The following is a 19,124-nucleotide window of genomic DNA, read 5'->3' on the forward strand; positions in this document are numbered from 1 at the left end:
ATTACATCAGTAATGGTTTTAATGTTTTGCTAATAAGTCATGTATTGTTTTTAATTCAAATCCCCCAAATTTTTATAGGTAACTGTTTTCAAACAGAAAACATTTTATTTGGTAAATTTGAATGTTATTCTGATTGTGAAAATGGCATATACCCTCATCAGTTGGTTACCATTTTAATGCACCCCTTAAAATTTGCTATGCAAGTGAGTATATGCTTGTACTTGACTTCAATATTTGTGCTAAAGTGAGCAAAGCCAGCTGTGTAAAAATATATGATGGTCATGACAAAAGCGATATGAAAATGTAATCAGTTCTGAATCCTGTTGGGGCTTCCCTTACAGTTTGTGGCCTGTTAACGCCCCTTGCTTACTTTTTCGCCTCCTGCTCTTGTCTTTGGACAGTGCAGTGTTCATGTAGGTTTTCAGTCCTGCCAGCCCTCTCATTACTTGAGTTCTAGTAAATGGCACAAATGTGGGTATTTGCTTTCTGGAATTATCTATTCATCTCAGTTCCTCGTGTTCATTTTCTTCTCTATTGCTCTTGTGAATGAGGTCTTTTCTTCCCATTTTTAATCCAGACTCTTGAAGCTAATGGTTAGGACCAAATCCCTCTAACTTCCAACCATATGGCATTCTTGTGTCTCTATACCACTCACAAGGTTTTTTCAGATAAGTGCTATTTACCCAAGTTGCTTATCAAGTACTTATACTTAGTAAAAAATAATAATAATAATAATAATAATGGTAACTGTCTTTACTTAGTAAAAAATAATAATAATAAAAATAATAATAATGGTAACTGTATTTTTCTCATTTTTAGTATTATTCAAATGTTTATATTTTAATGACTTTAAACCACTTTAAATTTTTTTTCATGTTTAATTCTAGTTTAAAAAAAAAAAAAAACAAACTATTTTAAACAACCCCAAATATACTGCATCTACAAACTAATGTATATTCAGGTTGACATATAGTAGACTGTAGCATATGGTAATTCTTCTTTTACTACTAAGATACAATGAAACATGACTAATTTTTTCTGTCAAAAAAGTAAATGAATAATGATAAACAAAACAAAACAAAACAAAAAATAAAATTAATATTTATACTATGGACAACAGTATGAAATGAAAACATCCACTGTATTTGGCAAATTAAGTTAATTTTTACAGGTAGATTTTAATATTATATCCTGATTACAACAGAGATGATAGTGTTTTGAGGGGAAGGGTAAAAAATAATACAAAGATTACTGACTGTAGAGGGAACAAATGGAAGTATGGAGTAACTAGAGTAAAGAAATGTTGAATGGTTTTATTCTTTGAAGACAATACAGAGTTGATTATCATATTTTGAGAAGAAAGAGCTACTCTAGATGGAGAATTTGCTATAGCTAATAAGTAGTCAAGTATCACTTATGTCAATGAAACATACAGGGGTTAACAGAATAAAAATTTTTCCTCTCTTCACTTATTTCCATTTTATCTAAATGCTTTATTAAACCAAGAAATCTGTGTCTTCCAACTAACTTCAGTATTTATCTCCTTTAAATTGTAGACCTGATAGTGAAACTGATGTGAGAATGCAAGAGGCTATTCTCATTTCTTTATGATTTCTCCAAGTCATCCTACTGGGAATATAATACTGAAATAGCTCACAGATCCATCTCTATACTCTCATTCAGAATATATTGGATTCTTCTGGGTATTCCCACCATCATATGAAAACTAAATAATTTTTTCTTGCACCTGTTGTCACCTCTGACTCTTTACTGCATGCTGAATATTTTTTCCAGGTATCCTATGTTGATTTAGGTAGAGTCACAATTTTACAATTGAATTTTTGTTCACATATTCTAATTAAATTAAACTTATTTTTTTTTACATTTGCCAGGTCCTTGCATGTTTTATAATATAAAGAGAAAAATATATTTGTAGAGCTATCTACATTATGCAAGTGCAGAAATATTTTGAAAATACAAAAAAGTTTCTAAATATTTGTGGTATTTACTCAAAATTATTTAATTCATTATCTGATTAAATAATGTATTGATATGTTAAAACTATCAATTTTGAATGATCAGAAATAAATAACTAAATAATATACTTGTTATTTTTGGAGATTAAGTTCGGTATAGTCACCTCAAATGTTCAATTTATGAACACGGAACTACTATTCTTGTGGGAAATAAAAGGTTGATTTTCTGAGGACTGATATCTCCATTTTCATCAACATATAAAAACATAACCTTGTTTTATGAATGTTTTTATTCTAGAATTTACCTCAGGTAATAGGAACAATTTTGGCTGACAAGTTAGCTTCTCCAGGTGTATATAACTGCAAGCCAATGGTTAACTGAAACTGGGCATACATGATCACCCCAATACTTCATGACAATGTGAAATTGTGTCAAACCGCTCATGCTCCAGAGACTACACCCTTTCTCAGTTTTCTTTTTCCCTATTCTATTTCACCGTCTTCTTTAAAGGTTATTACTTAATTTTTCTTGCAGAACATTTTCTCAAAATTTATTAATGCACAAAACAACAACAATAACAAAAGAAAACTGCATCTAGGTACCCAACCTAAGATAGCCATCAACACTTCATTGAATCACAGTGCATTGTTTTCTTCTTCATGTGAGTTTTCACCTTGGCTAAAGATCACTGAGTTAGGTGTTTTTTTTTTTGTTGTTGTTGTTGTTGTTGCTGTTGATGTACATGCTCTAAATTCCTCACTCTCTGTGGCATCATGATGCTCTTTTTAAATTAATTTTGATTGCTGCCTTTTTTCAGGGGAGGGAGATGCTCTTGGAAAATATGTTTTTTCATTACTTGTAATTTTCCTTTATGAAACAGGTTACATAAAAACATAGTAGTCCTTGATTCTTGCCAGTTTATCTACAAAATTTAGAAGATGTAATGTCATACAATAAATGTTCAATAAAAGTTTTGAACAGGTGACTGTAAAAGGCAATGAAAGTGTGTCCATAGATTTCATGGAAAGGGTTTTTTACTCTAATATATATTTTTTTTTTGCAAAACCTGTCCCTAATGGTTCTAGAAAAATCACATACTCATAATTTCCTCCTAACGTCTTAGATGCTGTTTTCAGGCTAATTTATGTAGGCAAATAGATCTGGAACCATGGTGAAGAATCTGTATACCGATTTTACAAACAGCTCTTACTGTTTTTTCCATCACATAGTACTTCCCTACCTTCTCATTGTATTTCAGTTTAAAAAGGTTTTAGGGGAAGTGTGATATGGGCCATGAATAATTCACATGATGATTGAAGTCTGCATATTCCTTTTCTCATTTGGAAATTTTTAGGAGACTTAAAACTTTTTCAAAATCTCATTCTGATTGAATAAATTATATGGTAAATTTACTGGTATCTGATTTCCATAGTGAGATAGTCAGGATTATTTACAGAAATAGAAAAAAAAACATTGTATCCACACACCACACATTCATTCTTGTACAGTCATAAATATGACTTATGTTAAGAAATTGGCTTATGCAATTATAAAGGCTGAGGAGTTGTAGGATCTGCAGTAGGCAAGCTGGGGATATAGAAGAGGAAGAGGGAAGATAAGTTACAGTCTAAACATCAGACAATTCAAGATCAAAGAATAACTGATGTTTCAGTTTTTGTCCAACGGCAGAAACAAAGCAGAAAAAGATGTTTCTGTTCAGGTAATCAGGTGTGAGGAGCTCCTTATTACTTACTCAGTTAATCATAATATTTTGTTCTATTCAAACATTCAAATTGGGTAAGAGCTACCACAGTAAAAATGGTAATCTGCTTTCACACTCTACTGATTCAAATCAGTCTCATTAAAAATCACCTTCAGCCTGGCGTGATTCCGTCCTGCACGTCTCTTTAGAGCAGCCACCCATTTTCCGTCCGCCTTCTCTCCCACCTAAGTGCGTGCTACCACCCCATGGAAGATTCGATGGATATGGACATGAGCCCCCTGAGGCCCCAGAACTACCTTTTCGGTTGTGAGCTAAAAGCTGACAAAGATTATCACTTTAAGGTGGATAATGATGAAAATGAGCACCAGTTATCATTAAGAACGGTCAGTTTAGGGGCTGGTGCAAAGGATGAATTGCACATTGTTGAAGCAGAGGCAATGAATTATGAAGGCAGTCCAATTAAATTAACACTGGCAACATTGAAAATGTCAGTACAGCCAACTGTTTCCCTTGGGGGCTTTGAAATCACACCACCTGTGGTCTTAAGGTTGAAGTGCAGTTCAGGGCCTGTGCATATTAGTGGCCAGCACTTAGTAGCTGTGGAGGAAGATGCAGAGTCAGAAGATGAAGAGGAAGAGGATGTGAAACTCTTAAGTGTATCTGGAAAGCGATCTGCCCCTGGAGGTGGTAGCAAAGTTCCCCAGAAAAAAGTAAAACTTGCTGCTGATGAAGATGTCGATGATGATGAAGATGATGATGATGAAGATGAAGATGATGATGATGATGATTTTGATGATGAGGAAACTGAAGAAAAAGCTCCAGTGAAGAAATCTATACGAGATACTCCAGCCAAAAATGCACAAAAATCGAACCAGAATGGAAAAGACTCAAAACCAACAACACCAAGATCAAAAGGTCAAGAATCCTTCAAAAAACAGGAAAAAACTCCAAAAACACCAAAAGGACCTAGTTCTGTAGAAGACATAAAAGCAAAAATGCAAGCAAGTATAGAAAAAGCACATTGAACAGCCCTGGGCACTACTGGTAAATTAAGCCCAAAGATGGGGAGAAAGGAAAAGGAGAGACAAATATAGTCCATACTGAGTATCATCAACAATCCAGGCTGAAGTCTTCTATTTTAATCTCAATCCCCTTTCCTGATTTGCCACCCACACCCACTTGCAGGCTGGAAGCAATCTCTCTTGATTTCCTAAAGCACTTTTGACTGCTGTGAATTCAGTTGAACCTTATATACTGCTCTCTTGTGCATATGCCTCATCATCTCTTGGACCATGTTTTAATCACCTTTGTATCTCCTTAGCTGCTCAATAAATATTTGAATGAATCAAAAAAAAAATCACCTTCATGTGCATCATCCGAATAATATTTGACCAAACATCTGGGGACAAGTGGCCAAGAGAAATCCAAGCATAAACTTAATCACTAGAAATGCACATGCATGCTTATTCACAAATAAATTTTATTATATTTTCATTTCCTGAATGCCACTGATTGAAAGAAAAGTGAGATCATTTTAAAATTATGTTAGCCACTGATTTAAAGACAAATGAGATCATTTTACAATTATGTTAGCCATAATATACTTAGATATTTTTAATTTATATATACACACAAGTCTCACTCTGATTATTGTATCTTCATCACTTAGATATAGCAAAAAAAAAAAAATACCAAATTTCAAGGCTTTGAACATAAAACTGTGTAACCAAAATCTGGTATTTTTTCTCCAAGTAAGAAATTTAGATATTTAATGATCAAATCTCATCATTCTGTGTACAGCTTATATTAATTTCTTCATTATTGTCTTTATTTTATGTTCTTTATCATTTGATTATGAGTCATAAGTATTTTTCATCCTGTTTCATTGGAAAATGATAGACTAAAATCTTATTAGAAATGAGACAATTTAGTAACATATTGTGTTAATTTTAAGAGAAAATGAATCTTTTAATTTGCCTTCGGATCCATGTTTCTTATTTAGAGATATGGAGCATAATATTTTATGGGATATTATGCATTGTATTATGAATTGTATACATTGTTGTATCTTTTTATTGCACTCTTTTATATAAAAAAGACATTCACACTACAGTTTATTTCCTAATATAAGAAAAATATTTTGATTTCACTGTGAAGCCATGCATTTCATCATTGCACCCTCTGTATACAATCTTGTTTACATTCTATATAAAAACACAATTTTATATACAAAAGTCACAGTGCAATTAGGCTCCTATGTGGAAACAACCAGAGTCACCAAACCAGTGAGCTATATCCCCATTTCTTTTAATTTTATTTTTTTAAATTTTTAGACAAGTTCTAAGTTGCTGAGACTGTCCTTGAACGTGTAATCCTCCTGCCTCAGGCTTCTGAGTTGTTGGGATTGCAGGCATGCATCACTATGCCTAGCTGAATTTACATTTTACAAATAAATTGGCATGAATATTTACATGTACCTATATTTTTGTATTGAAGGATTTTGGTAAAATTACTGAATGATAGAAGATGTGCATTGAAAATATTACGTGTTTCACAGTTGTAAGCAGGTATTTGCATTGTGTTTCTGATTTCAAAGAAATTCTTCTGAAGATTATGAACAATCTCACTTTAGATTAATTTGTTTTTTAAACAAAGGTACCAATATTTTATATCTGAGGAAAATTTTCCAACTTTTTGTTAGTAATATTTTTAGACATGAGTAGGTTTTGAACTACATCACAATTTTGTATAAAATTGTTTTTTACGTAATTCTGACAGACCCTATTTAATGTTCTTCCAAAACTTTCCTGATTCTATTAAATGAAATTTGGAGCAAGTACAGATATAAGATGTCCAAATTTGGAGTAAAATCAAGATTTTGTCAGAAAAAAAGAAAGAATATAGTCACTAGGAGGAATGAGCAGAAGATGCCAAATTGAGCAGAAATTTTATTCAAAATGTGATGAAATAGGGGATCCGTTACCGCTTCCCCGGCCGCCGCCATTGTCGCGCTCGGAGCCCCTCAGTGCAGGCGGCCCAGGCGGAGCCAGCAGCGGCGGGATGGCAGACGCTGACAAGCCCGAGGTGGTCGGGCCGCTGGCGACGACAGCCCTCAGCAGCTGCCCGCAGAGTCTCAGGGTGAATCGCGGGGAGAATCGCTCCCCCCGGAGCCAGAGAAGCAGCCTCCGCAGCACAGCAGTAGCTCCAATGGCGTTAAAATTACTGGGGGATTGAACCCAGAGGTGCTTTACCACTGAGGGAGAATGATGAATCAGTGAAAGAAGAAAAATCTGACTTAAAAGAAAAATCTTCAGGAAATAAGAAGGCCAATAGATTTCATCCTTATTCAAAAGACAAGCATTTGGGCACTGGAGAAAAGAAGGGTCCAAATCGTAACAGAGTTTTCATTAGCAACATCCCGTATGATATGAAATGCCAAGCTATTAAAGATCTAATGAGAGAAAAAGTTGGTGAGGTTACATACGTGGAGCTCTTTAAGGATGCGGAAGGAAAATCAAGGGGTTGTGGTGTTGTTGAATTCAAAGATGAAGAATTTGTAAAGAAAGCACTAGAAACTATGAACAAATATGATCTTAGTGGAAGACCCCTTAATATTAAAGAGGATCCTGACGGAGAAAATGCTCGTAGGGCATTGCAACGAACAGGAGGATCATTTCCAGGAGGACATGTCCCTGATATGGGATCGGGGTTGATGAATTTACCACCTTCCATTCTCAATAATCCAAATATTCCTCCTGAGGTTATCAGTAATTTGCAGGCTGGTAGACTTGGTTCTACAATTTTTGTTGCTAATCTTGACTTCAAAGTTGGTTGGAAGAAGCTAAAGGAAGTGTTCAGCATAGCTGGAACTGCAAAGCGGGCAGATATTAAAGAAGACAAAGATGGAAAGAGCAGAGGAATGGGCACTGTCACTTTTGAGCAAGCAATTGAAGAAGTTCAAGCAATTTCTATGTTCAATGGGCAGTTTTTATTTGATAGACCTATGCATGTGAAAATGGATGACAAGTCTGTCCCTCATGAAGACTACCGTTCACATGGTAGTAAAACACCACAATTACCACGTGGTCTTGGAGGCATTGGAATGGGACTTGGTCCAGGTGGACAGCCTATTAGTGCTAGCCAATTGAACATAGGTGGTGTAATGGGAAATTTAGGTCCAAGTGGAATTGGGTTTGGTGGTCTGGAAGCAATGAATAGCATGGGAGGATTTGGTGGAGTTGGCCGAATGGGAGAGCTATACCGTGGGGCGATGACTAGTAGCATGGAGCGAGATTTTGGACGTGGTGATATTGGAATAAATCGAGGCTTTGGAGATTCCTTTGGTAGACTTGGCAGTGCAATGATTGGAGGGTTTGCAGGAAGAATAGGAGCTTCTAACATGGGTCCAGTAGGATCTGGAATAAGTGGTGGAATGGGTGGCATGAACAGTGTGACTGGAGGAATGGGGATGGGACTAGACCGCATGAGTTCCAGCTTTGATAGAATGGGACCAGGTATAGGAGCTATACTGGAAAGGAGCATCGATATGGATCGAGAAATTGATGTTCGCTTGGATCGTAATGCATAATTTCAAACCACGGTTGGAACATTCCTTCATCTGTTTTGCTGAATCTACTAGTAAAAGTCATTTTTTTAGTAATACTGTATGCTTACAAAAGCTGTAAAAATGAACTTTTAAAATTCCCACCAGCTTTTAACAGTATAATGTTAAAAATATACTGTGATTTTTGTTAATCTCAAGTTTGGGTTTCCTAAAGACAGCAAGTCTGGTCATTCAGTTTAAATGAATGGTTATACTGTTTTTAATGAAATAAGCCATTTTCTTCTTGTTTTCAGTATGACATAGTAGTGTTTGTTCTAGTTTCCCCAGCCTTTATCAACTTATTGTAAGGTAAATGATAAATGGTTTTTTTCATAACTTGTGTTTTATAATATGTAATTGTTCATGAAAAGAAAGGGCTCAGACAAATTAGGATGTGATTTTGGTTGGTTTTAAATTGCTTTTCTGTGGTGATAAAGAATTACTATTAAGTAAGTTTTAGATTCTGAAGTTTAGGATGTTTTTATTTGACTTAAATGAAGAAATGGGTTTTTCCTTCTCTACCACCCCCACCATTCACATTTTCCACATTAACACTATTAAGAAAAATCAATCTCCACAGCCCCTTATTTTATTATTTCCAATTATTCCAAGTTCATATAGAACTGATAACGAAGCAAGTCCAATGTATAATAACAGGCAGACAGCTCCCAACCTTCTGTCTAATTTCCAACCATTAAAGTGAACTTCTAAAAAAAGAAAAATAATGGAAATGTTAAGAGAAATGGTTATGTAAGTGAGTCCTTTGCTGTTTACTTCTACAGGAGCTGATTCATTTATAAAAGCAGTTTTAATAAGCCAGGGAACACCTTGGCATAGCATATCAAACACATTGGATCCTACAATGTTAGACATAGCCATGTCTCCTTTACCTGCAAAAGAAAAGCATGTTGTTAAAATGTGCATATAATACTGTTTTATGACTAATCTTCATAAGAAAAAACACTGGGTACTTTTTTGTTGTTGGTAGTTTGGGAAAATTGTTAGAGCAAGTCTTATTGAATTTGTATTTTTAAATTTTTCTTGGGTTAGTATTTAAGTTTAACATTTATTTAATAATGATTATCTTTATTTATTAAACCATTTTCAATAAGATGTAGCTTACTCATTGCTTTTCATTTTAATTTAGTTAATTACCATTTAATGCACAATTCAGTTAAATCATATGGGGAATTAGATTGAATGAAATTAATTTGCTATGATATAATAAACTTGTCCCTTGAGTCAATTTTTTTTTCTTCAAAAGTATGTTACTGAAGAAATAAATATTTTTCACATTACCTTGACTCAAGTGTATTTAGCTAAGCTTAAAGAAAGGGCACTGCAGCTTCCAGGTCTTACCTTTTCTTGCAACCAGCACACTTGCAACTGTATCTGGTATGCTTGTTCCTGCTGCTAATAGAGTAAGGCCCATTACTGTGTCTGGAATTTCTAGTGTTTCCCCTGTAAGACACCATAATTATAAGTTATAAATCTTACAGATGAGCTAACCACTCTCTTAGATATTTCAGATATTTCCTCTTTGTTCAAAAACAAAATAGGCATGTTTAGATTTCTGAATCAATGTGTATTTACTTAGTTTTTAGCTAGCAAAATCTTTGAATTGAGTTGGTAATTTGGGTAACCCAGGTAGTACCGATTTTTAATGACATTTGTAAAGATATTTAGCAGCCGCAATTTTACCAATGAGAAATGTTCGTTCCCCATTTGGTATTTTTATAGAAGTTGTAGATGTTCACTGTTATTGGGGTTGTTGTTTACTTAATATATGCTAATGAGACTGATCATTTTCTTTTTTTAAAAAATATTTTCTTAACATAGTGAGTTAAGCCAACTCTCAATTTGAGCTACAAATGAGTAAACATGTATGTATTTTAAAAGTCCTACTTTAAACATATACCTTAATTTGGTGTTTTCCTTGGGAAAGTCCAACAATCTTAGAAGAAAACAAATTTTTTTTTGTTTTTGAGTCTAACATATAGTCCCAACTCATTAATAATTTCATTATATTTGATGTCAGTTTAACATTTTTTCAGGAATGTGCTTGTTCTTGGTAACAGAACCAAAGGGTAGTTAAAATGAAAAAAAAGAAAGGGACATGTAACTAACTGAAAACACAGTTTAGAATATTTTTTCTGTATTCCCCCCCCCCCAATAATGCTAGTTGTAATAATTTATAAAGTAGCCTATTTCTTGCATGTTCATTTTCTTGGTATTGGAATTGGTTGTTAATTTTTGTTACTTGAGTTCATATGTACATTAATAACACTATTATTTATAATCTTAGGGGCTATTCTGTGATCTCTTACTTGGTTTTGCTTTTTTCATGTTTTTCTATTATCAATTATGTTCTTACTTTGAAAATTTGGATAGATTTAATATGTAAGATATTTGGATTTTTCATTTTCTTCATTAAAAAATGAAAAAGAAATATTCTGCTTTTTCCTAACATACTATTTTAAGACGTCTATTAATTTGGAAAAGGTCAGGGTCAGCAAATTTTGGGGGTGGAGGAGCCAGATAGTAATTATTGAAACTATCAGGCTATATGTTTTCTGTTGCAATTATTCATTTCCACCAGTGTAGTGTAAAAGCAGTTATAGATGACATGTAAAGAATGGGCCTGAATGCCTTCAGTAAAATTTTACTAATAAAAATACGCTGGGTGATTTTGGCAAACAGGCAATAGTTTGTTTACCTTTCCTATCAATCAATTCAGGTTAACTTTTCTTGTTTTTTTTTTTTTAAGAGAAATTTCTAATATTTTGTCTATGTTTATATTCAGTTCTTTATTTGGGAACTAGAGCAGATTATTTCTGAGCAGTAATAGTTAAATCTTAATCATGGAAATAGTAGAAACCTAAAATGAAACTTTATTTTATACCTCTTTTCCATCACTTTATTTTTAAAAGCAAAATGAAATATAATCTAGTTAAATAGCACTCATCATTTTCTCAAAACAGTAGCTCTTTATTCTATTTTTCATTATGGAATAGAGTTCAATATATTTTATTGTGAATTCCTTGTAATGTGATTTAATTATTAGCATAATAGATATCTTGTGATTTTGGTTTCATTTATAAGATAATTTCTTGGACTATACCCCAAGCTATATAGTAGTAAGGATATAGTTGATACATGAGCTGGAACTCACAAAACCTGAATGATCTTGTTGTTGTATTAATATTTAATCTCTCTGTAAATAGCACTAATATTAGTCTTGCCGAAAAAGAAGTGTGCCTCCTAGACTACTTGAAGTGAACCTATGTAATTTGTTTTTACATGAAATTATTTTCTTGTGCTGTTATGCTTAAGATACATACCAGTTATTGTGACCATCCATACCAGGATATATGTAAATGCAGATATCCATAGTGCAGACATGAAAAAGGTTATGACAAAGTAGTTTTTCCAAAACTTTTTTCTGCAGTCTGGTGTTGTTAGAAAAAGTAATGTAATAATAGGAAGGGATAATACCCCCAAAATTCTTTTTAAGTCTGCTTCAGGCATGTTGAAAACACTTGGTGGATCTGTTGTAGAAAAATTAAACAATTTTGAGTTTTCTCAAAAGGCCAGTTACATTGGAAATGCCCATTTAGAAAGCATTATTGAAATAAATTAGCTGTATCAGTTTCTTTTTTTTTTTAAGTGAGAGAGAGAGAGGGAGAGAGAGAGAGAGAATATTTTTAATATTTATTTTTTAGTCTCGGCGTACACAACATCTTTGTTTGTATGTGGTGCTGAGGATCGAACCCGGCCCGCACGCATGCCAGGCGAGTGCGCTATGGCTTGAGCCACATCCCCAACCCGCTGTATCAGTTTCTAAAAGGCTATTTAAAACATTTGAATACCTCATTACTGATATTGCTGGCAAAAAAAAAAACTAATTGAAAGTTGAGGGCAGACAGTGTAAGATGTGATACTCAGCATTTCTTGATTTAAGGCCTTAAATTCATCAAAATTTCCTGGAGCATTTGCTAAATATGTCAGAAACAATGTTTATGAAGGGGGAATTGGACATCTCTTGATTGCCTATATTAAGGATTGTCCTCAGGGACATTTTTGGGGGTATTAACCTGGCTTCTATCCCTGCTATTTCATTTGCCTAATATTGATCTTGCTTCTGGCCTGCCTTATGATAATGCTTACTAAGGGAGTATAAAATAATTATAGCATAATCTTATTAAGTTGTATATTCTAATTCTTATTTTAAATTGGTTTTTGGGTCCATTTTGTAACTTATTTTATTAAATTTGGGCTTGACCACAATTCCTAGGAAGAACCTTAGAAAGGGCTGAGAGAGAGAGAGAGAGAGAGAGAGAGAGAGAGAGAGAGAGAGAGAGAGAGAGATGGGGGGAGAGATGGGGGAGAGAGAGAAGGAGCTAGTAAATAATCTACAGTGTAACTTTTAACATTTAACTGTGTTCTTTTTGTTAGTTTGTTTTAAGTTAGTGGAGAGTAAGGATAACAATATATTGGATAAAAATGAGAATTTCACTTTGGAATTGTTTAAAATTTGTATGGCATTTACAAAATAATGTACACATTGGGGCAAACTGCATTAAAACTAACGCTAGTAAAATAACTTCAAAATGTTTACCAAGCTTCAAGCAATATGGTATTAGGTATTATTAGATATAATTTCAATGTAATAAAAGAATCTGGACTTGTTCTTTTGAGTTTCTTGTTATAAAACTTAAGTTAGAGGTGTATATTTCTTGTACCTTGAAGACTAGAAACTAATTTTTGTAAAAAGGGGAAGAAGTCACATTGTATTTTTTTAAATGTTAGAATAGGCCCTTTAATCAATTAAAATTACAATCTGTTTTGTACAAAAAAAATGTGATGAAATAAATACGGACATATAATGAGTCCTCTGAAGGATATATAAGCAACTTGTAACTGGAGGATCAAAATCAATCCAGGAAAAGACTATCAGAAAATTGACAAAAGTGACAGCTTTGGCAATGGATCAATAGGAGACATCATTCTCTTGAGGCTAATTCTAAAATGATCAAAATACCAGATTTAGAAATAAAGATGTGGTTAATAATAGAAGCCAAAAACAGCAGAGCCAGAAAAAAAATTTGCAGAATTTCTCAGTGAAGATGGAAGTGGGGAGTAAGATGATGGATATGGAGCCTTTAAAATTATGTTCTATTCAATTTTTAATAAAGTTATCAATGTAACAACAATAACAACAAAACAACACAGGTTTTCCAAATAACTCTCATTGGATTAGAACTGAATTTACTAATTTAAGGTAATTAGCATGTTAAACATTAATTGACGGATAAAATGTCAAATTTAGTATGTTGATCTTATAGCCAGCTACTTTTCAAGCTGTCTTAATAATTATAAAAGTTTTTTTTTTCCTGTAGATTCTTTGGATTCATATGAAGACAATAAACGACCATTTTCTCAAAGAGTGTATTGAGTTTTACTTTTTTACTCAAATTCTTCTAAATTTTCTTATTTTAAGTATATTTTTGCCTTGTCTCACCTTCTAGCAGATATTTATGTATGGGCTCTTATACAAGCACACCAAATCAAGATGATGTTTTGCTTCAGATTTGTTGTCCTTTTGAAAAATGGAAACTAATTTTAATTGGTTAATTGATTTCTACTTCTGATTTTTTAAAATAATTTCCTACTCACTAATAGAAATTGAATATTATTAAATATGTTTCATCTCCCTATTAATACTCATCAGTTTCTGTTCATTATGTGACAAATTACATTGGTAGATATAACAAATTCTGGCCATCATTGAAAAAGCCCTTGTCTGTGATATATATATATATATATATATATATATATATATGTATGTATATATATATATATATAAACAGTTGAGAAGCTCCTTCCTACTTACTCATGGGAGAGTTTGCTATTTTGTTCTATTCAAGCATTCAATTAAGGTAAGAGCTACCACAATAAAGATGTTGATCTTATACCCAGCTACTTTACAATTAACTTTTTTTTTCTATTTTTTTCTTTATTATTATTTTAATTGACAGATACAATTGCATTTCTTTCTTTCTTTATTACGTACAACAAGTTTTGAAGTATATATGCATTATGGAATAATAAAATCTTATTAATTAACATATATATTACCTCTCATATTTATTATTTTTGTTGTGAAAACACATATTATCCACTGTCCCAGAATTTTTCAAGTTAAGCTATATGATTATTGACTATAGCTAACATGAAGTACAACAGAACTTTTAAAATTGTCACTCTTAACTGAGATTTTTTCTCCTTTGACCAAAATCTCTCCATCAACCCTCCCACAACCACCTCAGATTCAGGTAAGCACCATTCTGCAGTTCAATGGGAAATAATTTTAGATCGTACTTACAAGTAAAATCATGGTGTTTGTCTTTCTGTGCATGGTTTCAATTTAATAACATCATGCCTTCCATGTTTATGTATCTTCTCACAAAGACCAGGATTCTCTTTAGTTTAATGATTAAATATTATTCTATTGTGTGTATGTACCATTTCTTTATCCATTCATCTATTAATGGATCCTAAGGCTGATTCTTTACCTTGGATATTTTAAATAGTGCTGCAATGAAAATTAGAGTACAGATGTCTCTTAGACATACTTATTTCATTCCTTTGGGATATATAGCCAATAGGGATTGCTGGATATGTTGTAGTTCTAATTTTAATTTTTTGAAGAACATCCATACTGCTTGTTATATTGGCTGTACTAATTTAAATAGTCACTAACAGCGTGCAATTTTCCCTTTTCTCTACATCCTCACCAAAACTGTTTTCTTTTGCTTTCTCTAGAGTAGGTATTCTATCAGACATAACTAATATATATTGTGGTTTTAATTTGTATTTTTTTTGTGTGTATGTATTGGCCATTTATTTGCCCTCTCTTGAGAACTGTCTATCAATATCTTAACTTGTTTTACAAGTTGTGTTGTTTTCTTGCTCCTATGTTTTCTCTGTATTTTGGATATTAACCCTTTATCAGATGAATTGTTTACAAATATTTTCTCCAATTATGCAGGTTTTTGATTCCCTCTATTGACTGTTTCCTTTCCTGTGCAGAAGCTTCCTCGTTTTACTTAATCTCTTTCTGTATACAGAATGGGTGTCAGTGGAGAGGTCAATACAAGGCATTTGGGAGTTGTAAACCCACAGGTGGCAGTAAAACTATGCAAGGATGATCAAACAGGATGTTCATGGAGTAGCATTTGGCATATAATAAGTTCTAAAAATTATTTATTTAAAAATAGCCCTAAAGACAAGAATAGCACCATATATAGATGAAAAAAAAATACCAACAGAGAAGGGAGGTACATGCTACATGGTGTTCTTTATATAATGTTTTCTGTGAACCTACACATATATAGTAAAAGTATAATAGAATACAAGGCAGGTGAGTATCAAAATTGTTTAATGAGTGATTAACTATTGCTAGCAAGGAGGATAAAGCATAGCTATACCAAAAACGTCAACAATATCAATAATTATTTATTTGTGTTCTTAAATACAACCTTGAAACAACAGGAAATATATTTTAAAATTGTATAGACTTGGTTAGTGAGTCCATAAATATATACTTGAAATATTTCCTTATGAATTTTATTAAAGAGTAACTGAAATATGAAGAATTGATTAAGAAAGTGTGGACTGCACTTTCTAAACTTTGGCTAGAAAGAAAAAAGAAGAGCAAGAGTTAGACAACAAGTTTTTCTTTTTAAAAGACAAGAGATATTTTGGCATTTTGTGGATTTAAGAAAAGAGAAGATAAAGAGTTTTGAAACATGAACATTAAGAGATACCTTAGCAATACAGATGTGAAATAAAAAAAAACATGAGAAAAAATTAACTTATCTGATGTTTTCCCTTCAAATTTTATTACAATGGAGGTAAAACTTTTTATTTTTTAATATATTCCTTCTCCTACTAAAAGCATAAACTCATTTTGTCTAGTTCCACATTATAAAAAAGAGCTAAGAGGATAATATTATATTTATTAGATGACATCATTCAAGAAATTATAGTAAGACAAAGTCAAATAATCTTTTTTTCTCAGAGGAAATCAGTGACCATGAGACTTCTTTTTATTTCACAAACTGAAGTGCATTTATATATTTTGAAGCATCACCACGTAGTTGAAGTATCCACTTGTACTCTATCATTACCAAGGCACACTGAAAAGAGAACACCTGTAGGGAAAAAAAGGAAAGGAAACCGCATTACACAACATATAATTTTATACTTTTGAATACTGAAGACCTTTGAAAAGATGATATAATTGAAATAATGAAAGCATGCCAGAATGGCGAAAGAGAAGTCCCCATTTATAATATTGACTTTCTGAAGGACTTCAAGCATTGTTATCTCAGGTAAAATATAATGGCCTTTCATCTGCTCTGTATGATTGCACATATTGCAATTCTGTGAGATGAAAATTCTTTTAAACTTTTTGGCAACTTATTTGGAAGTAACTGCATTTTATTTGTTGGACTTGTCCCTCAGGTCTCTCCATCTGATTGTAGAGGACATGAAATATTTTACTGAGATGCCTTTTCAGCATTAAGGTCATCATTAATGTGCATGAACAATTAATGAAATTGAGGGAAAGATGGCCATAATAAAAAATAGTATTTTAAAAAATTAGGATCAGTGGTGAAAGCAGACATACATCCCTCTCTTGGTAATAGAAAGTCTTTTTTAAAAATGCAGAATTTATTGAAATCATAAATCAGAGAACACATATTGTTAGGGCAAACTTCCCAAATATGGAGTATGCAGCTGCCATTATGATTAGTTCCACTACCACAAACTACTTGCTATTTATTTATTTATTGCAAATGCTCTCCCCTTGATACTTCTCTAATTCCCTCCTTCAATCCTAGCACTGATCATCTACCTATGTCAGTGCTAAGCTGCTCTAGAATCCTTTTGAACTTCTGAATCCCAGGGATTGATCCCATTGCTTGTTTCCAATGAGTTCTATACTTTGGCATTAGCTAAAATCTTAAATGTGGGCAAGACAGTGTTCCTAATCAGATAATCGTAGTCACAATGTGTTGGCTGCACTTACAACAGCATTGGGATTTAAATAACACCTTTCTTCTTTAAAGAAGCAAAGCTGGAGCTTAATTGGCAGAATTATGAACTAGACAAAAATAACCCATGACACCTCCCATCTTGCATATACTGACTCCCTTTAACCCTCCTATTAGCTCCTGCCTTCAGTCTCTTTTTCATTCCATCTCTCAGGCAACAAATTTTAGTTTCAGTCAAATCTTTTTTTTTTGCATTGAAAAATCATCTCATTGTTTTCAAATGCAATATTTACTAGTCTATGTGAGCTACCAGAAATGTCTGTCACACTTTCAATAAAGAATTTTAAACTCCATTGAGAAAGAAATTTCTATTTGGCAAACATTTAGATACTTCTGAAATGATACAGAGAGCTGGTATATATGTGAATTAATAAGAAGATATTGACCTCTAAAGTATAATCCCTAAGATTAGTAGCATTCACTAACTATTAATAAGAATTGTAATGACATATGTTGGACATTTATCATGTTGTAGATATGATCTCAGTCTGCAGATCAAATATTAGTATCTTCTTCTTATTGATGAGAAAGTTAAGATGTTAAGAAGTTTATAAACTTGTCCACTGTCACCTGAATAAAATAGCAGATGCATTTTTTTTATATAATGAAGCTACTGTTATAAAGAATGACCCTTAGAATTTGTTGACTAAGAGAAAATCAGATCTGTAGTGAATTCATGTTACTGTTTCTGTTTTTGGATATTCAAGCAAGCATCATACACACTCCAATTAATGGCAAGACTTGTTGAAGGTACAGGTTTGCAGATTCTACCAGCAGCCCAGCAGGCTTTACAAATGAGTGGCTCTTTGGCATTTGGTGCTGTGGCAGATTTGCAAACACGACTTTCCCAACAGACTGAAGCTTCAGCTTTAGCTGCAGCTGCCTCTGTTCAGCCACTTGCAACACAGTGTTTCCAACTCTAACATGTTTATCCCTCAAACAGAAGAACAAGTTGGATGGGATACAGAGATTAAGGATGATGTGATTAAAGAATGTAATAAACATTGTGGAGTCATTCATATTTATATTGACAAGAATTCTGTTCAGGGCAATGTGTATGTGAAGTGCCCCTCAATTGCTGCAGCTATTGCTGCTGTCAATGCATTGCATGGCAGGTGGTTTGCTGGTAAAATGATAACAGCAGCCTATGTACCTCTTCCAACTTACCACAATCTCTTCCCTGATTCTATGACAGCAACACAACTACTGGTTCCAAGTACATGATGAAGGAATATATAGTCCCTTATTTACATAGCTTTTTTTTTCTTGAGAATTCATCTTGAGTCATCTTTTATTTAGATAAAAATAAAGAGGCAAGGGTCTACTGTCATTTGTATACAATTCCTGTTACCTTGGAAAAATGAAAATGTTAACAGGAATGCAGTGTGCTCATTCTCCCTAACTAGCAAATCCCACTGTATACAATGCTGTTCTCATTCTGCCTTTTAAAATTTTCATGTAGAAAATTACATTAAGGATCTATACGAATAGCTCTAGGGGAACAAGTGTGTGCTTTCTGTACAAAGGCAGACAGGTATGTAATGATGTTTTCAATGTTTCAGAAGCCTAACTTTTTACCCAGGTTACATTTCACATTTCACTAATGTTGATATTTTACTCATGGTTTATCAGAGGTTTCTGGAATACACATTAAGTGTATGGGGATTCAAGCCAGGTAAAGGGCTGTTTGGCTAGCATC

The 19,124-nt window shown here is 33.1% G+C and overlaps 2 protein-coding genes and 2 pseudogenes across 2 annotated transcripts; 3 read left to right on the forward strand and 1 right to left on the reverse strand.

Annotated features, from left to right (window-relative positions):
• Positions 1–3,867: 3,867 nt before the first annotated feature.
• Positions 3,868–4,945, forward strand: LOC143640657 (nucleophosmin pseudogene; annotated as a pseudogene).
• Positions 4,946–6,760: 1,815 nt separating this feature from the next.
• On the forward strand, positions 6,761–8,288 carry LOC143388772 (myelin expression factor 2-like). The gene is given in 3 exon segments (XM_077108323.1): positions 6,761–6,787; positions 6,790–6,920; positions 6,959–8,288. Coding segments are annotated over 3 exon segments (1,488 nt in total).
• A 582-nt stretch (positions 8,289–8,870) lies between these two features.
• Positions 8,871–14,200, reverse strand: LOC143388891 (sodium/potassium/calcium exchanger 5-like). Its single transcript, XM_076842338.1, has 4 exons — positions 14,197–14,200; positions 11,645–11,851; positions 9,663–9,764; positions 8,871–9,193 (listed from the first exon to the last, which is right to left on the reverse strand). The coding sequence occupies exons 1-4, from the start codon at positions 14,198–14,200 to the stop codon at positions 8,871–8,873; spliced, it is 636 nt and encodes a 211-aa protein (XP_076698453.1).
• A 2,013-nt stretch (positions 14,201–16,213) lies between these two features.
• Positions 16,214–18,731, forward strand: LOC143386527 (RNA-binding protein 39 pseudogene; annotated as a pseudogene).
• Positions 18,732–19,124: the final 393 nt, after the last annotated feature.

This window comes from Callospermophilus lateralis, unplaced genomic scaffold (genome assembly GCF_048772815.1).
Source record: "Callospermophilus lateralis isolate mCalLat2 unplaced genomic scaffold, mCalLat2.hap1 Scaffold_45, whole genome shotgun sequence".
Lineage (NCBI taxonomy): Eukaryota > Metazoa > Chordata > Mammalia > Rodentia > Sciuridae > Callospermophilus > Callospermophilus lateralis.

What these genes read in the sequence shown, in the direction of transcription:
- LOC143388891 (XM_076842338.1), bottom strand. An exon ending in ATGGATGGTCACAATAACTG is followed by an intron (nt 9,765 to 11,644) that starts GTATGTATCTTA and finishes GGTGTCTTACAG; the next exon opens with GGGAAACACTAGAAATTCCA. An exon ending in TGTGCTGGTTGCAAGAAAAG is followed by an intron (nt 9,194 to 9,662) that starts GTAAGACCTGGA and finishes TTTCTTTTGCAG; the next exon opens with GTAAAGGAGACATGGCTATG.